Here is a 21,010-nt window from a genome sequence, read left to right as displayed (position 1 = left end):
ACAAACAACCCCATATTTCATTTTTTTTTTGGTGGAAAACAACTACTATGGTAAAAGGCCAAAAAGACCAAAATGCCCCTATTTTGTCCTTTCCCCGCAACTTGTACAACCAAAAAAAAAATACTTGATAGTGTAGGTATTGGGGAAGTGAATTTTTATGTAGGTTTTTTTAGTTGTAGGATATTATTGGAGAAATTTTTTTTTGTGTTTAGGAAGATAGTTGAATTTTTTTATGATTAGATGTGATATTTGTGAGAGAAAAAATGAAATAATTATAGAATTAGATATGATATTTTGTTTATGGGTTTGGTTATGGTGTGCAACTTACATCTTACACCTTATACCTTACACTTACACCTTACACTTACATCTTTTGTAAAAAATTAAACCTTACACTTACACATTTTTTGAGGTTGCACACCATATGCAACCCACTTACACCTTACACCTTACACTTACACCTTACACTTACACCTTATACTTATACTTACACCTTACACTTACACTTTTTGTGTAAGTGGCACATGGTGTGCACTTGCACACTTAAGAAAACTCCTTTGTTTATATGTGTTTTTTTTTTTATTTCACAAAAAATTTGTCTTAAAAAAAAAAAAAAAAAAAAAAACCAAAGCCCCAAACTTTCCAAACACCACCGGTATATCTTCTCAGGTCCCACCACACATTGCAAGCACAAGCCGTACTGCACTTCACGTGATGCACAGTCACTTCGAAATAATTTTGTAGGGGCAAACAGATCATTTGCATATTTTTTACAATATTAAAATATATATTTTTTTATAAAAAAGTTAAAAAATTATTTTAAATACTCATTTTTTAAAAAAATTTATAATTAAAAAAAAAAAAAAAACACTCATACAAATGATTGAGGTTAGAAGCTGCTTCCAAGTACCTATCATCAGGAAGAGCTGAGCTGACCTTGCTCTAGCTATATCGATAGGAAAATGTTCGAAAACTTTAGAAGATGAACTCTAATATTAATGTGTGCATGAATCCCATCCAATAATTTTAATGTGTGCATGAATCCAATCCAATATGATGTTTTGATTATTTATTTAAATTTTCCAACTCAATGGAGCCTCGATTAGAGCGGGGATGAATCACTACTGATAATATTCACCTGTATACATATACATGTGAATCAGAGGCAATGGAGAAGAAGAAAGAAGTGCCATTGCTGATATTGCAGATGAAGATGAACACAATGATTGTTTTCATTTTCACTCTCCTGTTTCTCTCCACTCCATCATCATCATCCTCAGCCCAATCTGACCCTCCAACTGTCTGCATAATCGGAAGCGGCATCGGCGGCTCCTCCGTCGCTCACTTCCTCCGCCAATACTCCGATCAATCCCATCGGCCAAATCCGAATCTTCGAACGCCGCGGCCGCGTCGGAGGCAGGATGGCTACTGTCTCCCTCGCCGGAGACACCTTCGAAGCCGGAGCTGTCATGCTCCACCCCAAGAACTACCACACCGTTAACTTCGTCAAATTTCTCAATCTAACCGTCAAGCGGGATGATGAAGACGACTCCTCTTCTTTCGGCATTTGGGACGGCCATAGATTCGTCTTCAAAACCCTAGACTCTAATTCCAAGTTCCCTTTTTTCCAGAAGATCGTATCGCTACTCAATTCATTCCGCATGTTCTTTCGTTATGGATTCTCTCTGCTCAAAATGAGTAACTTTGGCGAGGTATACACGCACACACACACTCTCTCTCTCTCTCTCTCTCTCTCTATATATATATATATATATATTGTATATGTGGATTGAATATATATTTGTGGCGCAGAGTGCAACGGATAGACTCTTAAATTACTATAAAGCTGTGAATCAAGGCCAGTCTTTGAGACTGTGGATGAGATGCTTAAATGGGCTGGTTTGTATAATCTCACCACCAGGACATTGCAAGAGGAACTGTAGATTTAGGTTGTCTCCTTTGCTGATACAAGAACTTGTTACAGTAAGAGCCCTAACTATTTTTCTCAAATGTTTAATTTCTGTGCTTTTTTGTTGTTTGTGTTTCGAAGTAACAGTATGTTTTATTTTTATGTTGTACTTAGCATCGTGGTTGTATGAATTTAGTGCCATTCTTATTCTGAGATAATTATTTGGGCAAGCATAATAGAGATGGTATAACCTTTTGAACTAGGCATTTAGATGAAATAAGCATCAGTTGGAGTTATGGGCATTTGATTCCTTTCAGATTGTTAATTTACTATTTGAATTTTGAAGTGAAATAATGATATGGGATTTGATGGTTCAATTCAACCAATAATTGATGGATCCAGCTTTATCCTTTATAGATCTTGTTTAGGGATCATGCACTGCTCTAGATCATTCGGGTAGATGTCACCAATACAGGGAAGAAGAAGTGTGATTCTGCGCTTCTGAGGAAGAATCGCAGCAGAATCGCGAATCTGAAGAGAGGAAAATGCGAATATAATGCGAGAAGGAAGCACTCTTGAGAGGGCAAGGAGAGAACCTAGTCGCTGGCTGTGATCCTTTGTTCGACGACTTTGATCTCGCGCTGTTTGACTTCCCCTTTGAAGCCCTAGTCTTTGTCCCTCTCTTCGAAGCCCTAGGTCTTCGTCTCTCTATCTTCTCTCACTCTTGATCTCCTCTTCGCCTCTATTTGCTTCTCTCCTTCGTCTCTGGTTGCTTCTTTCTATTCTCTCTCTCTCTGGATCTATTATGTTCTCTCTCTCTCTCTCCCTTTTCATATTTGATTGTTTTATATAATATAATTTGTAAATTATAATATTTATCATATATAATATAATTTATCATAAACAATATAATTTTTATGTCTAAAATAAAAAATTATTTATTTTATCATATATAAAATAATTTTTATTTATTATTTCTTTTTTATTTTTTTTAACAAAATTTATTATTTCTTAACTTTTTAACATATAATAAATAAAATAAATCATCTAATTGTTTAAAAGAAATCTATTTAAATCATATATAATAAAAAAAAAACCTTAAAAAATTTATAAAATAAAGCATCTAATTTTTATTTATTATTTATTTTAACAAAATTTATTATTCCTTATTTATTATAATATAAAATATAATTAATAAAAATAATACATAAGCGCTCCTAATCAACTCCTCTAAGTGGCCACGTTCCCCCGCTCCCGCTCCCGCCCCCGCTCCCGCTCCCGCTCCCGCTCCCGCTCCCGCTTTGTGCAACTAAAGAATGGACAAACTACCAATTCCATGAGGCCCAGAGATATGTAGTAATGGTAATGTCATCTTTATTAGGTGTTCATGCTTACTTGAAGTGACAGGGTAAACCAGACATTTCATTTATAGTCATTGATGACTCAGGAGCCCTGATTAATCAGAAGGTCTAGATTCTACACAGGCTTCCAGTTTTTCCCCTCTATTGACAACAGAACTGCTCTGGAAATACATGAAAGTGTAGACATGAAAATGAAATGTAGAAAGCAAACTCAATCCTGATTCCTGAATGTTGGTTGCTTTTAATTTATGAACTGATACAGATGCATCTGTTTGTAGTCAATAAATTTGATTAGTTTGTAATTTTTGACAATATAGATTATGGTTAGATACACTGATCAAAACTTTGAAGTATTATATGAAGATAAACAAAAGGAGGAACAATGAAATTGAAATGCAGTGACTATGAAGAAAACTAGTTACTATTAGTATTGTTTATGATATTGCATGCTGACTAGAAGAAGACGATTCACACACACACACAAACACTATGAGATTCTTTCCATTTGAGCGCTGAGTCAAGTATTCAATTAGATGTCTTAAAATCAATTTTTGATATAAAACAATTAGTAGTTAATTTGCAGAGACTACTATGAGATGAAAGAGATCCCAGTTACAATAGGCTGACTTCTGATTCAGCTTTCTCGTTTTTGCTTTCTTAACTTTTGGCATAGGTCATGGACAATTGTTTCCCTCTGTTGCATTTCTTTTTCTTAAATGTATTTCTTTTGGTTTTAAGCATAAAATTTTAATGGGATAAAATGTTTTCAAAATAAAAAGGTCTTAAGAAGTGCATTAATCTTCAAGTGCTTAAAAGTTATTTAGACGAATAAGAACAGGAACTAAACCAGGTGAGGTGACAATTATGAGCATGGCTGCCATCTGACCGTGTATCATTTATCGTTGTCTAATAGCATAGTTTATTTATGTGTTGTGTGGCAAAATCACTAACTGACCGTGTTGATACATCCCATACCCTTATCTATCTAGTGTTCAAGTGTCTCACATGGGGAATTAGGATCCTCTACTTGCACTCTCTCCTTGCCTCCCTACTTGCAATGGTAGAGATGCACCCTAAGATAATCAAACAGCCCAGATTTGGCTATTTGAAAAAAAAAAATTAAAATAGGCAAATCTGGATTGTTGGATTATCCTAGGGTGCATCTCCACCATTGCAAGTAGGAAGTAAGGCTGTCAATGGATCGGATTTAATCCGAAACCCACCCAAAAATCCAAATCCATTTACAAAAAATCCAATCCGGTAATCTGATAATCCGAATCCGTTTCATCCGTTTATTAAACGGATTGAATATGCAAAAATCCAATCTGATCCGATTATTCTCAATTTGAATGAAGAAAACACAAAATGAAAAAAAAAATATTAAATTATATAAAATTGTAGCTTAATAAATAAATAAATAGATTGGATTAGTTTATCGGATCGGATATCCGAAATCATCGAATTCGGATCCAGGTAATCTATAATTGAATATGAGCTAAACGGATTCATATCGGATTCGGATTTTCACAGATCCGATCCGATCCAAATCCGATCCATTTACAGGCCTAGTAGGGAGACAAGGAGAGTGTGCAAGTAGAGGATTTGGACTCCTCACATGGGTACCTGATTTATTTTAAAGTTTTAATGTAGCATAGTTGAATTTTATAATGTGAAAACACAAGAAATCTATATAGCGTTTGGTAGAGTTTTAGAATTATAATTTGAGAATAGAGCTGTATTTTGAGTTTGTGAGTTTTGAAATTATGATTTGAGTGAGGAAAATTTGTTTGGTTATGAGTTTTGAAGTGAGTTTTGAATTGAGTTTGAAAAGCATGATGTGACATATGATATTTGATTAAAAAACTTACAACTCATAACCAAACACACAACCCAAAATTCTATTCAAAGCTCATAAATTTTTTTTAAAAAAATTCAAAAATTTTTTTTATTTAAAATATAAAAATAACGGGTGCCAAAAAAAAAAAAAAAAAAAAAAAACTGTTCCAGTCAAATGCAAGTGTGGAAATGATTTTTGAAATGCAGTGCAGGTGTGGAAATGATTTTTGAAAACTAAAACCAAACGTAGCATTCAAATCAGTGGGTGGAAAATTGATTACAAAGTCCCACCAAACACAGCCGTAGATTTTCAAAGAAACTATGGGGACTGTTTCTGAATGTCTGAACTGGATCAGCCATGCGAAGCCAAGATTTTTCTATTTCAGTACCAAACCTCCTTAATGTTGGTTTACAGTGAGTTAAAAACTCCTTGTTTTCTGCTTTAGGTTGACATGATTGTTGGCTGGAGAGCTAGTAGTTTGGAAAGAAGTAAAAGTTTTTGGATTGTGGCTCCTTCATGCTTGATTTGTTGTATATGGGAAAAAAATATGGTGGTCTTTCAATGTTGCAGGGTGTCAATCCATAGATTGATTTGTTGGTTTTGCTTGATAGTTCAGTAACAATGAGGGTGATTTGGCCCTTGTTACATTTCTTTTTTTTGGATTTTGCAGAGAATTCATATGCTCTTTGATATTTTTATGGTCTGTATGACTGTTGCAAAGTGGTTTTGGAGGTTTTTTCTTTGGGTGAGGTGGTGGGAATGAAATGCTATTCCACCCTTTGATGATGTTTAGAAGTAGAGTAATAATGTCTGAAGGGCTTTGAAATTCTTATGAAAGAACAGAACATATAAATGAAGTTTGTTTGTTATTTTCTTGTATGGTTGTAGCAAGCACATAAGTTTTGATTTATATAAATATGGGTAGGGGAAAATAAATTATATGTTCAGAATGTTCTCTTATTGGATGGCTCTTATTTTTTGAATGCTTTTATAAGTGCATGGACTTGTATAATACACATGTAAAATTGTTTGTTTGTTTGTATGCATTCTTTGCCTCAAATATGAATGTCCTATACTGCGCAGGACAACCTAAATTTTTATGAATAAATTTCAACCCTTTTCTATACTCGTAGGTAATCCAATAGGCTCTTCTCGTGGTAGTGGCTTTGGTTCTACCTAAGGTTGCACATACTAGTCATGAAATTGCTAACCTATGTTAGTCCTCACACTAACAACATAATCTCCTCAAAAATGTTACTCAGCAAAGAAGTTTATATTTATGGTTGGCTGTTAAAGTTGAGTTGACATCCCTTTCCACATCTAATAAAATCTTTGGAGTTACATACTAAATATGCTGATCTGTGTGTCATACCAATGGAGTTTTTATACAAGGCAATTTACAATCCCTTACAATTCCATTTAGGTCATAAAAAATAATTCTTTGTTGGTAACATAATAATACAGCTGATTTTAAAAAAAAAAATTATATATATATAGGAGAAGCAATGGAATAAGAGAGATTCCAAAGTGAAAGTACATTAGATACGTAGTTATAAGCGCCTATGGCTGTGGACTTAATAGAACCTCATGGGTTTATATAAAACCCTTTCCTAATAAATACGAAATTATCTGTGTAATGATAACCTTTTAATGCAGAAAGGGTGCTCTGTGTGAGTTATGATCTAATAAATTAATAAATGTTGTGCATTGATATTCTAGGAAGCATATGGTTTAAAATTTATCAATAAACCTACCACCACTACCACCTCACCTACTCCACTAAACCTAACCCACTACACCACTACCACCTCACCTACTCCACTAAACCTAACCCACTACACCTACATCTATATAAGGAACCATTTATAATAGACAGAATATATCAATACATCAATCAATAATACATATATTTTTACATGGTATCAGAGCAAGGTTAAGATCTTAGTATTTCTCGCTTCACCGGCGGGCGACAACCTCGCTTTAGTCGCCCGCCGGACCTCAACCTAGTCCACTAGAATTTTCTACACATACCTTGAAATTTCTTCGAGTCCACCACCTTCAATGAACCCAACTGAGACTACTCTGGCCTCAAGAGGATCTGTCACCAGATGCCCTCTCTCTCCTCTTCCTTCACGGCAGAGACAGGTGAAGGACCATCCGTCCTCCACATCATCAGCGATCTCGTCTCTCTCCTCTTCTATTTGATGAGCTCAACGGCAACAATGGGGTTTAGACCCGATGTGATGAAATCTGTTGGTAAACTCTGTTGGCAGTGCCTGTGCCCCTCCCAGACACTGCCGTTACGGCAATCTTGGTCCACCTCCGCCGGTCCGTCTGCCACCGTCGTCAACCAGCACCACCATCGCCGTCCTCTATCACGGTATCCCTCACTGCTCAGCAAAGGAGATCAGTACCAGCCCTGTTGTCAACACTCTACGGCTTACTGTGGTGTCGGCTGGACGTCTTTATGGCTGATCGGGTTCTCTCTCTCCCAAGACCCACACATGGGGAGGGATCTGGACATACTTTTCTTTAACAAGTAGGCCATATACCTGCCGATCAGATTGACCACCAACGACCGACCACTCTCTCTCTCTCTGATTTAGCATCGATGGAAGAAAAGCAGTTGTATTTATTTCAAGGTCCGAACTCCAGAGACACGGACATTCCTACTACTAGTGTCTGTGATTGAAAGAGATATACGCATGTATCTACCCACTAAAAAAAAAAAAAAAAAAAAAAAAAAAAAAGTGGATCTGACACTCCACTCTCACCCACGGCACTCACAACACCCACGTTCTTTCTCACTTTTCTTTTCTTTTAATATATATATATATATTTTTATTATAATATCTTTCCATCAATATATTTCCACCATCCTCTAAAATAATATTTCTTCCCATCCTCCTACTTTGACCCATTCTTTCTATTATTATTATTCTTATTCTTATTATTATATATATATATATCTTTCCAAACAAAAAAATAAAAAATAAAAAAAAAAAAAAAACATTTTACACATTTGCACAACCGCCCATATTTTATTTCTCTCAGGGATCCACCCCGATCACAATTTTACATCAAAAAAAAAAAAAAAAAAAAACACAACACCAAAAGCTTTGTTTTCTTTTCTGCAGACGGCCACCCACCGACATCACTTCTTCGCCTATTCCGCCGGTCTTTTCTTCTTTTTGCCTCCGTCCTGGGCGGTCATTGCCGGTGTTGCCTCCGTGCTTCCTAGACCGCCGAACACGTTCACTGCCCCCTGCTCCTCCACTGCAGTATATGGCGGACCTCCAAATCGGAACATCACGGTGGCCTTCCGCTTCAGCTCCTTATTTTCTGCTTTCAGCACACTTATCTCTGCTCGCGCATCCTTATACATGCGTTGGAGCAGAGCCAGCTGGGAGGTTAACTGCTGCACCTCATTTGTCCTACTCTGCAGCCGGTTCGACAAGTTTGTGACCGCCGTCATGCTTTCCACGCATGCCTTCAAAGTATACTGGTTGGCCTCCACATCTGACTGCACTGCCATTCTTTGCTCCACCGACCGCATCGGAAAGTTCAACGGAGCAAACTCCGGGGCGCTTGGTTGAGTTTCCAGTGCCACCGCACCAGTTCTCTCTCTCGTTGACTCGTTGAGGTCGGGAAAGAGGGTGAGCAGCCCGCGGGAAGACGATGAAGCCATTTTCTAGGCACCAGAGTGTTACACAGTATCTCTCTCAGAAATCTCTCTCAGAATATCTCTTGCAGGTTTTTTGCCTCAGCCTCAGCCTCTGTCTTATAGCCGAGGCAGCCACGCGCATCGCGCGCCTCTTACCACCAGCCGACAAACGGGCACGCAAGCCAAGGCGCCCACGTGCCTCGCCATCATGTCCGGCACACTTTTTGATGAATTGGGCACGCCTTTTGATGGCACGCCTTTTGACAAAATTGGGCACACCTTTTGAGGGTGCCACTTTTACAAGGGTCCGACAAGACTCTGTAAACTGTCCCGACATTTGATTCCGGTTAGCTTTTTCAAGGGTCCGACAAGACTCTGTAAACTGTCCCGACATTGATTCCGGTTAGCTCCTTTAAGGGTCCGACAAGACTCTGTAAACTGTCCCGACATTAATTCCGGTTAGCTCCTTCATGGGTCCGACAAGACTCTGTAAACTGTCTCGGCATAGATTCCGGTTAGTTTCTACAAGGGTCCGACAAGACTCTGTAAACTGTCCCGACATAGATTCCGGTTAGTTTCTACAAGGGTCCGACAAGACTCTGTAAACTGTCCCGACATTGATTCCGGTTAGTTTCTACAAGGGTCCGACAAGACTCTGTAAACTGTCCCGACATTGATTCCGGTTAGTTTCTACAAGGGTCCAACAAGACTCCGTAAACTGTCACAACCACTGTCACCACATTGTCTGCTACAACGGTCCGACATGACCCCATAAACTGTCTTCTACAACGGTCCGACATGACCCCATAAACTGTCTTCTACAGCGGTCTGACACCGCCATACAGTGTCCTCTACAACGTTATGACACCACCATCCAGTGTCTTCACCAATGGTCTGACACGACCATACAGTGTCTCTTATCCTCTTTTATTTTTATGTCTTTTCTTGTTTTGTTCCTCTCTCCAAACTCAAGTTGGTTAGTTTCTATCCTCCTTGAGTTTGCGGGGGGCTGTTAAAATTTATCAATAAACCTACCACCACTACCACCTCACCTACTCCACTAAACCTAACCCACTACACCACTACCACCTCACCTACTCCACTAAACCTAACCCACTACACCTACATCTATATAAGGAACCATTTATAATAGACAGAATATATCAATACATCAATCAATAATACATATATTTTTACAGTTTGCAACAAAAAGAGTTTGTTTGTTATCATGGTCTTGCATTATAGATGAATGTGAGACCAGAGTGTTTTGAATAGATTTTTTTCTTGTCGGGATAAAAAGAAGGTTTGTGTAAGTTGTCTGTGATCCAAAGGTCTCCACTTAAGAGGCTAGAGTTTTAAAGAAGATTAAACTATGTTGCCTCTACCTTGTTTTCTGAAGTAATTAATAAATCCTTTGACACTTAATGGGGATCTTGGATGTGATTTGATTGCATTTGTTGCAGTAAGTTTGTGTAATTGCAGCTAACAAACTAAACTCAAGTTTGTATGCTATATTTTGTGATTGTGGGTATACTTCCAATGAATCTGCAGAAGTTAGGTCCAAAGATCTTAAATTGTGTTTTAATTTGATGCTTGATGTGACCAAGAGTATAAATCTTATGACCAAAAAAAAAAAATTGTCATGGAATGTGTGTGAATTGAATGATAGAGGGAAAAGGGTCTTGGTTCGATCTCTGTTGAGAAGTGCTAGGGCGGATGTAGTGTGTCTTCAAGAAACAAAGATGGAGTGCATTGGAGGGGAGACCGTCAGGGAGCTTTTTTTTTTTTTGGGGGGGGGGGAGGGGGGGTCTTTGTGGTTTGGACATTTTTACCAGCATTGGGGGTAGCAGGGGGTGTCCTTCTGTGTTGGGACCGTTGGGTGGTGGAGAAGAAGGATGTAGAGGTGGGGGCTTTTTCACTATCTTGTTTGTTTCACTATGTTGCGGATGATTGTCGTTGCGCCTTCATCGGGGTTTCTGGCCCCGTTAGACGGTCGGAATGGGCTACGTTTTGGGAGGAGCTATACTCTATTGCTTTTTGATAGGGGGTTCCTTGGTGTGTGGGAGGTGACTTCAATGTGGTGTGGTGCATGGAGGAGAAGTAGGGGGCGAGCTTAGTGTCAGGATCTATGCGAGCTTTTTCTTCATTTATTGATGAGATGGAATTGATGGACTTGCCGCTTCAAGGGAATGGTTATACTTGGTCTGGGGACAGGGCAATGTCCTGTATTGATAGGTTTTTGGTGATTGGAGATTGGGAGGGGCATTTTTCATAGGTGACTCAATTAAGGTTGCATCGACCTGTATCGAATCATTGGCCAGTTTTATTAGACAGTGGGGGGATCAGTGAGGGATTGTCGCCATTTCGATTTGAGAATATGTGGCTTTTGTCTGAAGTCTTTGGGGAGACAATGAGGTGGTGGTGGGGTAGTTATACTGTGCTTGGGAATCCCAGTTGTCGTTTAGCCCAAAAATTAAAGCTTCTCAAGTCGGACTTGAGACAGTGGAATAAGGAGGTGTTTGGGCGGCTGCAGACTCAAAAGGCGAATATTTTAACAGTATTGCAGGGGCTAGATGAGAAAGTGGACAAGGGTACCTTGTCTGAGGAGGATATGGCTCGCCGGGATGTGGCTCGAAAGGAATTTGGACACGTGGCTCGTATGGAGGAGATTAGTTTTCGCCAGAAATCTAGATGTTTGTGATTGAAGGATGGGGATCGAAACATGAGCTTCTTTCACCGTATAGCAAATGCGCATCAGAGAGTGAATCAGATAGGGAGATTACGGGTGAATGGGGTGGTGTTCTCATCTACGGAGGAGATTAAGCGGGGCCATAGTGGGTTTTTATGAGTATATGTTGCGGCCTGATGAGGGAGTTTGGAGGCCGACACTGGATGGGGTTCCATTTGATGTTATTCCAGAGGTGGATTGTCCTTTGTTGGAGCGGGCATTTACGGAAGAAGAGGTGTTTGAGACGCTGCGGAGTATGCCTGGGGGATAAGGCTCCCGGGCCTGACGGTTTGTCCATAGCTTTTTCCAACACTGTTTGGGGAGTGGTGAACAAGGATGTAATGGCTATGTTTGAGCAATTTCATCGGACGAGATAGTTTGAGAGGTGCTTGAATGCCACTTTTATTGCGTTGATTCCCAAGAAGGGTGGGGCAGAGGATATTCGGGACTTTTGACCTATCATTCTTTTGGGTAGTGTGTATAAATTGTTGGCCAAGGTTTTGGTGAATCGGCTTCGAGGGGTGCTTTCGGAGGGGGGGGGGTGGTTGGTGTTTGAGTCTCAGAATGCCTTTGTGGGTGGTAGGCAAATTCTGGATGCGGTTTTGGTGGCCAATGAATGTGTGGATTCAAGGTTGAGGCAGAGAAAGGCGGGGATTATATGTAAACTAGATATTGAGAAGGCATATGACAATGTTAGCTGGGAGTTTCTGTTGTATATACTGGAGAGGATGGGTTTTGGGGCTAGATTGAGACGGTGGATACATCTTTGTGTATCTTCTGTGCGGATGTCTATGTTGGTTATGTTTGGGGGTTAGGAGGTTGGTTATATTTAATTTGGCATTGCTGGGTAAATGGTTGTGATGTTTTGTGGGGGAAAGAGAGCATTTATGGTGGAAGGTGGTTGTGGGAAAGTTTGGTCTGGGAAAAGGGGGGTGGTGTTCGGGTAGGGTGGGACAGTCTCATGGTCATGGTGTCTGGAAAGAAATTTTGTTGGGCTGGGAGGCGTTTTGGCGGAGGATTCAGCTGAAGATAGGGTTGGGAGATAGAGTCCGTTTCTGGTGTGATAGGTGGTGTGGGGATACTTCTTTAGAGTAGCTATGCCCTTTGATTTTTGGGATTGCAGAAGATTATGAGGTTATGGTGGGCGCGGTTCAAACGAGGCAATTTGGAACGTGTGGCTGCGTCATGAGGTTCAGGATTGGGAGGTAGATCAGTTAATGGAGCTGTTGGGTTTCTTATATGGATTGCAAATTGGGGGTGCAGGGGAAGATTCTATGGTTTGGGTCTGTCCCAGCTCTAAGGGGCTTTTTTCTGTATCTTCCTGCTATGGTGCGCTTGTTCATGCTGATGCGGTTTCGTTTCCTTAGAAATGTGTCTAGGTGTCGGGCACGCCATCCAAGGTAGCTTTCTTTGTGTGGACGGCTGCCTTAGGACGTATTCTGACGATTGATAATCTGATGCGCCGCAGGCGTATACTGGTGAATTGGTGTTGTTGGTATTGTGGTGATGCTGAGTCAGTGGATCATTTGCTCATTCATTGCCCAGTTACATATCGGCTTTGGATGTTTATTGTGGCGACTTTTGGTTTGATTTAGGTGCAGTCAGGTTCGGTGTTGGCAGTCTTGCAAAGTTGGGCTGGGGGTAGGGTTGGGAGGAGACGTCGGAAGGCGTGGATGATTGCCTTTCGCTGTTTAATGTGGCTTATTTGGTTAGACCGTAATAGGCGTGTATTCCAAGGGGTGTCTCATTCGATTTCTTGACTAGAGAGGCAGGTGTTTATGGTGTTATATAATTGGGTTACGCGGTTAGTTGATCCAGATGTTTTAGCTTATGTAGATTTTCTAGAGGATTTGATAGCTTAGCATTTTTTCCTTGGGAGTTTGTATTTTGTATTCTTTGCATCATCTTGATGCTTTTCTAATAAATTTGCTTATTTATCAAAAACAAAAAAAGGGAGTATAAATCTTGTGAGCTGGCTGCTTATATTTAAACTCCAACCCCCGATGAACAAAAAAGAAAAAAGAAAACAAGTACAACAACTCCTCTCTCAATATGTAGCAAGAGACAATTAAAGAATAGGTGTAGCATTCATCATTTCATTTTCCAAATATTTGTGGGATTTGCTGGATACAAGGACATGCCATTTGCTGGTTATGAGGCAGTGATTATTTTTAACACTAGGCATAATTTTCTGTTTAATTGGATGTTATTGAAAGATCACGCTTTGCATTAGTCTTTCCTATCATATTTATACCAATCTTTTAAAATACGTCGGAATTTGTTGAAGTTGTGAGATGTCAACTTTCAACCTGGCTTAGAGTTTTGCATTAATATTTTGATAATTCATCAGAATTCAAAATTCTGTTTACTTTTTCAAGGAATCACGAGAATCAAATATGGCCAAAGTGTCAGCATCAGTGGACTTGCTGGTGCGGTTTCGTTGGCAGGATCTGGGGGAGGGTGGTGGGCAGTTGAAGGAGGGAACTGGCAGATGGCTGCTGGATTAATTAGTACTTCAGATGTTGAATTGCACCTCAATGAAGAAATAGCATCAATTTCTTACCTTGGAGATTATTATGAGCTTAACTCAACCAATGGAAATAGTTACACGTGTGATATCTCTGTGGTTGCTACACCCCTAGATGAGGTAAATATTCGTTTTACGCCTGCATTTTTAATTCCTAATAGGAAATTACATCATACCCATGCAACTTTTGTGAGGGGATTCTTGAATCCGGTGAGTATTCTGACAGTTACTTCTAGCATTCAAAAATTCATTACTCGTATGCTTAGTTACGCTGTTTTTCCCCTACTGTATATCATCTTTCAATATTCTAACTATTAACGGTTTGCTATTGCCAAGGCATATTTTGGCCTGCATTGTGCATCAACAATTCCAGAACTGGTGGGCACTGTAGAGAATTCTGATATTCCATTCCTAACCATTTCTGTTCTCAAGCAACACAGTAAGAATGATTTGAGCTACAGGATGTCCTCCCGTGAAACAGTAGCAGATGCGTTGCTCGATCGCATTTTTAGGTAAGCCATAAATCTCATTTAATTGTTGCAGGAAAGACTCAGCTATTACTTACTTTTTTTCATTTTAGTAGTTTCTTTGCATGGTGGGAAGATTTATTTGATATTTGCCAATGTGGCAATTACACATCCTAAAGTTTTGAAAGGAACTGTTTAAAGTGGGAAACTTAGACTTGATAGTTTGAAGATATGAGCAAGCATCGCATAATAAATAGAGTGCCTAATTAGCAGATATTTCATTAATTTTCATAGGCCAATTAGATAATTGAATTTATCTGAATGTTCAAAATGTTTGATGGTTTGTTAATTCTTGCCATTGTAGTGTGCGGACGGAGACAATTAAAATAAATTGGGGAGCTTATCCTCATTACAAGGCTCCAGAAAGGTTTGCACCATTTATTTTGGATGGCCGGCATTTGTACTATGTGAATTCTTTTGAGAATGCAGCCAGTTCCATGGAAACAAGTGTTGTTGCAGCCAAGAATGTAGCACAACTCATCCTATCGAGATCCTCTAGTCAAGTCAAATCAAGTTCATCAAACTTGAAGAGCTCTAGCCCTGATGCAGACAATTTGCATTCAGATTTGTAAGTTAAATTTGCAATCACGATCCTATTCAATCCAATGTATAGGCCTTGGTTTGTTTTGTATGTGAATTTTTGTTTGTATATGTTTGTGTTTGTGGCTTAAAATCCACGTTTTACTGTTATGTCCAAACTAGATATTATTAAGGGGGTGTTTGGGAAAGATTTTTTTTGATTTTTTTTCACTAAAAGACAAATTGGTTACAAAATCAAAAAAAAAAAAACAAATCCAAACAAAATATTATATCAAATCCCATAATTATTTCACTTTTTCTCTCACAAATATCACATCCAATCATAAAAAAACTCAACTATCTTTCCAAACACAAAAAAAAAAAATTTCTAATAATATTTTACAACTGAAAAAACATATAAAAAAATCCACTTTCCAAACATCTACTGTTGGATTGAATAAACAATGTTGCAGTTTGAAAATGTTTGTATATTATTGTAATTCTGAGCATATTCATCTGACCTAGACTTCTGCTTTTTCTTTTTTCTCTCTCCTCTCTCTCTCTTCATTTAATCAAATAACCTAACATCTATTTATTTTCTGTTTCATACTTTTTGATGTCTTAATATATATTTTTTCTTCTTATTTATGTGTTGCTCTCTTCTCCTTTTTTTAAAATCATAAATGCACACTAACACTAATTACAAAGCTCTTGTTCAACTTTTTCTTTTCTTTTCTTTTCTTTTTCTTCTAAGGTGTTTTAGAATCTCTCTCTCTCTCTCTCCCCATTTGGGGACAATTTTTGTCCAAGTTTTCGCTTTTGAAAGTTAATTCTAGGATTTTAGTTTCTTCTATTTGCTGATATTGCATGATCCAACCAACTACCTCGTTTTATGATATAAAACCCTCTCCTTTTGTTCTCTCTCTCTCTCTCCCCGCTTTTCTTTTTAATGAGGTGTACAGTTTCTCCTACTAAGTTGTCCGTTGTATATTCTTTATATTTTTAACAATATTTTAATTTCTTTGTTTTGTGTAATTAATTTTGTATTTACTTTTAAAAAATGTTAGTCATTTACAAATTGGCATGCATTTTTTTTTGGATAGGATTTTATGACCGTTGACCAAAAATAATCCTTTCTAACTGTTCAACTTAGAATCTCGATTTCAAGAGAGAAAGATCTAAACTAACTTGAAATGTAGTAGTAAAATTAGTTCAGTTAATTTGACTAAGTGTATTAACTCGTCATATAATAGAATTACAAAAATTGTGGTTATATAATCATACTTTTATTTTTTTGGCAAAATGAAGAACTTCATTGACATAAAAAAAAGTGTACATAAGGGGAGATGCATACAAAAGCAAACAAGATCAACCCCCACCTAAGTAGCTCTTATAAATGAAAACAACATTAACGGGAACATAAATGGACGGAACCTCCCCAAGTTGGCAACAACTAAAACTGAACACTAAACCCTTATCATCTCCAAAGTTGCAAACATCCATAAGCTAGCACCAACCTGCACAAAGAAAACAACACAAGCTATGAAAGAAAAGCAGTCAAGAAAACAAACCTGGAGCACTAATGGAGAGTTGCTAATGGATAGTGCGATGTTGACGGGCTCCGAAGTGATACAGGTTAGAACAACTGTCCTCAATAACACACCCTTTTTCGTTTTTTCCTAGCAAAACTTTGAAATGTTTGAGAAATTCCATTGCCTTGTAATCCTGAGGTTGTGGCATTAGATCTACAAAACAGAGAATGATGCTACCTTTTTTTTTGAACGGCGAAAGTTAATTATTAGTTGTTAGAACTTATAGGAGTTAGTCCATCCACCTTTATAAAGCACTAAGGCCATGTCTGTTTGGGCGGACTGGATTAGCATTCCCATGACTAATAGTCTTAGGACTACGAATCCGTTGGATTATGTATCCTATCTTAACTAATAGTCAAGTTTAAAATAATTAGTCCGTACTTCAATTGTTTAACCAAACATCGGATTAATAATTTTATTAGACTATTAGTCCAATCCCAAGCTCATGTCCACCCAAACAAACATGACCTAAGTGCTTTATTTCTTATTCAACTCTCCTTAAGGACAGTTGAATTCATGACCTCTTTCTTGAGACTAAACTCTTAGAAAAGTCATAATCAAGGCCGACTGGATCATAAGACCAGCCAAGTCCAAGCTTTAGGCTCTCAAATTTAGAAAGACACCATTTTTTGATATCATGTAATAGGTTCATGTAATTCATTATTTATTTTTTAAATAAAAAGACTCAAAACAAAACAAAAGGGCCCAATTTTAAGATATAATATAATAGGCCATGTGTTTTTATTTTTAATTTTAGAGAAAACAAATATGTCTAATAAAAAATATGAATCTGGATATGAAAAACTAAAGAAAAATAGAAAATCTTATTCAATCTCAAAAAGGAGCTCTGAATAAATTCATTGCAACTAATAAAAATATAACAAAAAATTTAGACAAAAATTTTATGAATTATTATATTATCAATTGAAAAAGATTTGTTAGCAAAACTTAAATATAAAAATTTAATTAATATTTTTACATCTCAAAAAGTTAGAAAAATAAATTTTAAATACAAATTTTATTAGAAAAAATTATTATATAAAAGGTCTCATTTTTAATTATTATTTTAGATCATAAATTATTTAGAGTCGGTCATGAAAGCCAACTACGCTAAGAGTCAAACACGTCGAATCTTCCGGCTTGAGATTACCCAAATTGTGGTTCATTCGTACTCGTAAGATTAGCCAAATGCTGGATCATTAATATAGGGCATCATTGTTGTGAGAATTCGAATATAAAAATTAAGTAAATAATTAAATAATAGTATTATAATCTCAAATATTTTGGTGGTGAATTTTAAGGTGCAAATTAAATATTATTGGAGGATCTTTTAATTAATTTTAAACCTAAAATAAATTTATGGTGAAAGTCATTGATTTAGAAGCAAGATTTATTATTAAAAAAAAAAAAATAGAGAAGAGGGTGTGACTTGAATTCTAGACCATAAAATTAATAAGTTAGGCTCTTACCATTTGAGTTGCATGTAACTTATATATGTATTTAGTATATTTATCTATCTATTTGACCTAAGTATGCCCACCACTAGTATAAAATAAAATAAACACAAACCCTAACTCTTGTTATAATTGTTTTCCACAACACTAGCAGCCCTAGCAGCCGTGGGTTTATGAAGGAAAGAGAGGGGTTTTTCAATCATCAAGATTATTGTTGTAGCCAAGAAGGAGAGCTTTGGGTGTGTTGTGCTGTGTGGCCTCCTAGGTTTTCTTCTCTTCTTTATTTGTTCTATCCTTATTCTATAATTATTTTATTCATTCATGGAGAGGTTGTAGGTTTATGTATTGTGTATATAGATATCCTACTAAGAAACTTGAGGAGCTAAATTTATGTGTAAAGATTGGGTGTAATTTTCAGTCCAAAAATTCTGCACAGAATCGCAAACTTTAAAAATCAAGAAACCATATCAAACGGATGAATTTTAATCTGAAATTTTTACAGTAGATCAATTACATATTGAATTGCATATCTGAATTTTTTCATAATTTTTGGGAGTCAAAATCCATATAAATTGAGGTATTCAAATCTGTCCAGGAAACCAGTCCGAAACAGTAAATTTGGGAGTGTTGTTCTCTTTGGGTATAAATCCAAAAATTATCAAATTAGTATCATTAGAACCGGTTATGAGTCTAGTTTTGTACGGTTTTGGCCTTGCATTGATTGCTCGTGTATATTAAGAGAACCGTCAATTTCTTTAAAGTGCTGCAGAAAACAACCTGTTTGGATATAATAAATTGTAGATAATTATTTTGATAAGCAAATCAAGTGAAACCAATTGGGTTTGAAACTTAGGATATATTAGATCATATCTGGAGGGTTTTAGATTTTTTCGAATAGCGTGGAGTGGGTTTTGTAATTTTTAAAGTTAGTGAATAGATTGGGAAAACTTGTTTAAAACACTGTTTTATCTTAAAGTTATTTTTAGTTAAGTTTCGATCGGAACCTATGTCTTGGGTGATTTTAGACCTTGAAGAACATGAACTTAGATAATATTTAAGAGTAACGGTGAGTTGGGTTGAGCCGTGTTAGTGCGCTTTAGTTTGGGGTCACTTAGTTCGTATTCTTTAGTATTTTTAAATTAGTAGTGACGTGTAGTTTTCATATTGGTTCAGGGCACTAGTTGGACTTTCATACTCTATTCGAGAATTATATTATTTCGTTTCCAGGTGAGTAGTTTCATGCTACATATTTTTATAAATGTTCCCCTATCCTGAACTGTTGAAAAATTAAATTGTTGTTTCATGATTAAACTGTTTTGATAAATTATTATATTATCAATTGAATCAAATTATTCTGAAACATGTGTGAACTTGGCATACTGTAAACTATTTGTTTTGGTCTCATGTTTTTAATGATGAACTACCATGTTTTGCGAAACTGATGTGTATTGATTATTGGGACCATGTGTGTATTTAGTCCAGGGAAATTATTCCACTGTGTGGGGTGACTCTGGCCACTAGGGAACAGATCCGGGTTGGGCCGTGATGACTCTAGTGCTCAACGATTGTAAGGAAAAGACCTTTAAAAATAACTAGGTGACCTTCAATCGGATCGTCTTTGAGAAAAGGCCCAGGTGCCACCCTGAGGATGACTCTTAGTTCGGTATTGGATCCAACGGGGCTTATAGCCTGAGAAATGTGTGGCAGATTATTTGTTTTTATTGGTACCCAAAAAATTATTGGTGTTCATGTTATAATCTGTTTTAAGTGGAAAATGCCGTTTATCATGTTCTTGCGAAACATGAGTATTTTAAGTGTTGAACTGTTGAACCTTCTTTTTGAAACAGATTGTATTTACCAAACTGTATGTCAATCTAGTTTCTGTGATATATATCTTATTTTGGAATTGAATCCTGTTTTCAAAACTGTATTTACTATCCATGTTGCTACTCACTGAGCTATCAGATGACTTAGTTGTTTACCATTTCCAGGTGTTAGAATGACTTAGAGTGGACTCATGGCGTAGCGGGGACTCGATTGCATGGACCTCTAGGGCATTCCTTTAGTTTAGAGTGTTATGTCAAGTTTGTGCATATTTATATTTATTCTTATCGAAGTTCATTTAGGATTATTTTTGATATGTGGGTTGTTTATATCCCATAAGTTTGGCTGGTTTTTTATTACGGTTGATTTTGCCGTTTATAATTGTGACATGTCTGGATTGAGTTTTGGTTATTTATTATTGGACTATTGTTCAGTTGTTCAATGTGATTGGATTCGTGTTTAGGCTTACGTGTGCCTTGGGCTAAGTCCCTGTGGGCCACGGCCGGTCATGCCCGGATTTGAGGTGTGACAATTGCATCCAAGGCCACTAAGTAGATTTTGAACTTATTTCCATTGACATTTCAATGTCGATTTATGAGATGACGCACAAAAATAAAGAAATGTGATCATTATAATATTGTTGTTGAGTCAAATAATTTATTATATGAATATTTAGGGATGGTTTGGCAACAATCTAAATAAAAAATTTATTTGTCACAAATTATTATATCATTTTTTTATTATTATTTTTTTACATATCTTTTCATAAAAAAAAAAAAAATTACTATTTGAGTTGAAAATAAAGTTGTATTTTGAGTTTGTGAGTTTTAGAATTATTATTTGAGTGTGGAAAATTTGTTTGGTTACGAGTTTTGAATTGAGTTTGAAATTTTTGATGTGATATATGATATTTGATTCAAAAATTTACAACTCATAACCAAACACACAAACCAAAAAATTCTATTAAAAACTCATAAAAAATTTTAAAAAATTCCGAAAATATTTTTTATTTAAAAAATATAAATAACAGGTGCCAAAAAAAAAACACTGTTTTGGTCAACGGGTCGG

General features: G+C 36.9%; 1 protein-coding gene across 1 annotated transcript; it reads left to right on the top strand.

Moving 5' to 3' along the window:
* Positions 1-898: 898 nt before the first annotated feature.
* Positions 899-20,384, top strand: LOC114272684 (farnesylcysteine lyase). Its single transcript, XM_082878277.1, is given in 10 exon segments — positions 899-1,375; positions 1,377-1,712; positions 1,813-1,846; positions 1,849-1,939; positions 1,941-2,011; positions 13,878-14,236; positions 14,363-14,538; positions 14,858-15,121; positions 19,292-19,345; positions 20,110-20,384. Coding segments are annotated over 10 exon segments (1,599 nt in total). The 5' UTR covers positions 899-1,168; the 3' UTR covers positions 20,117-20,384.
* The last annotated feature ends 626 nt before the right edge of the window (positions 20,385-21,010 follow it).

Source organism: Camellia sinensis, chromosome 7, assembly GCF_055761805.1.
Source record: "Camellia sinensis isolate YWXY chromosome 7, ASM5576180v1, whole genome shotgun sequence".
Taxonomy (NCBI): Eukaryota; Viridiplantae; Streptophyta; class Magnoliopsida; order Ericales; family Theaceae; genus Camellia; species Camellia sinensis.
This window is presented reverse-complemented; position numbering and strand designations above follow the sequence as displayed.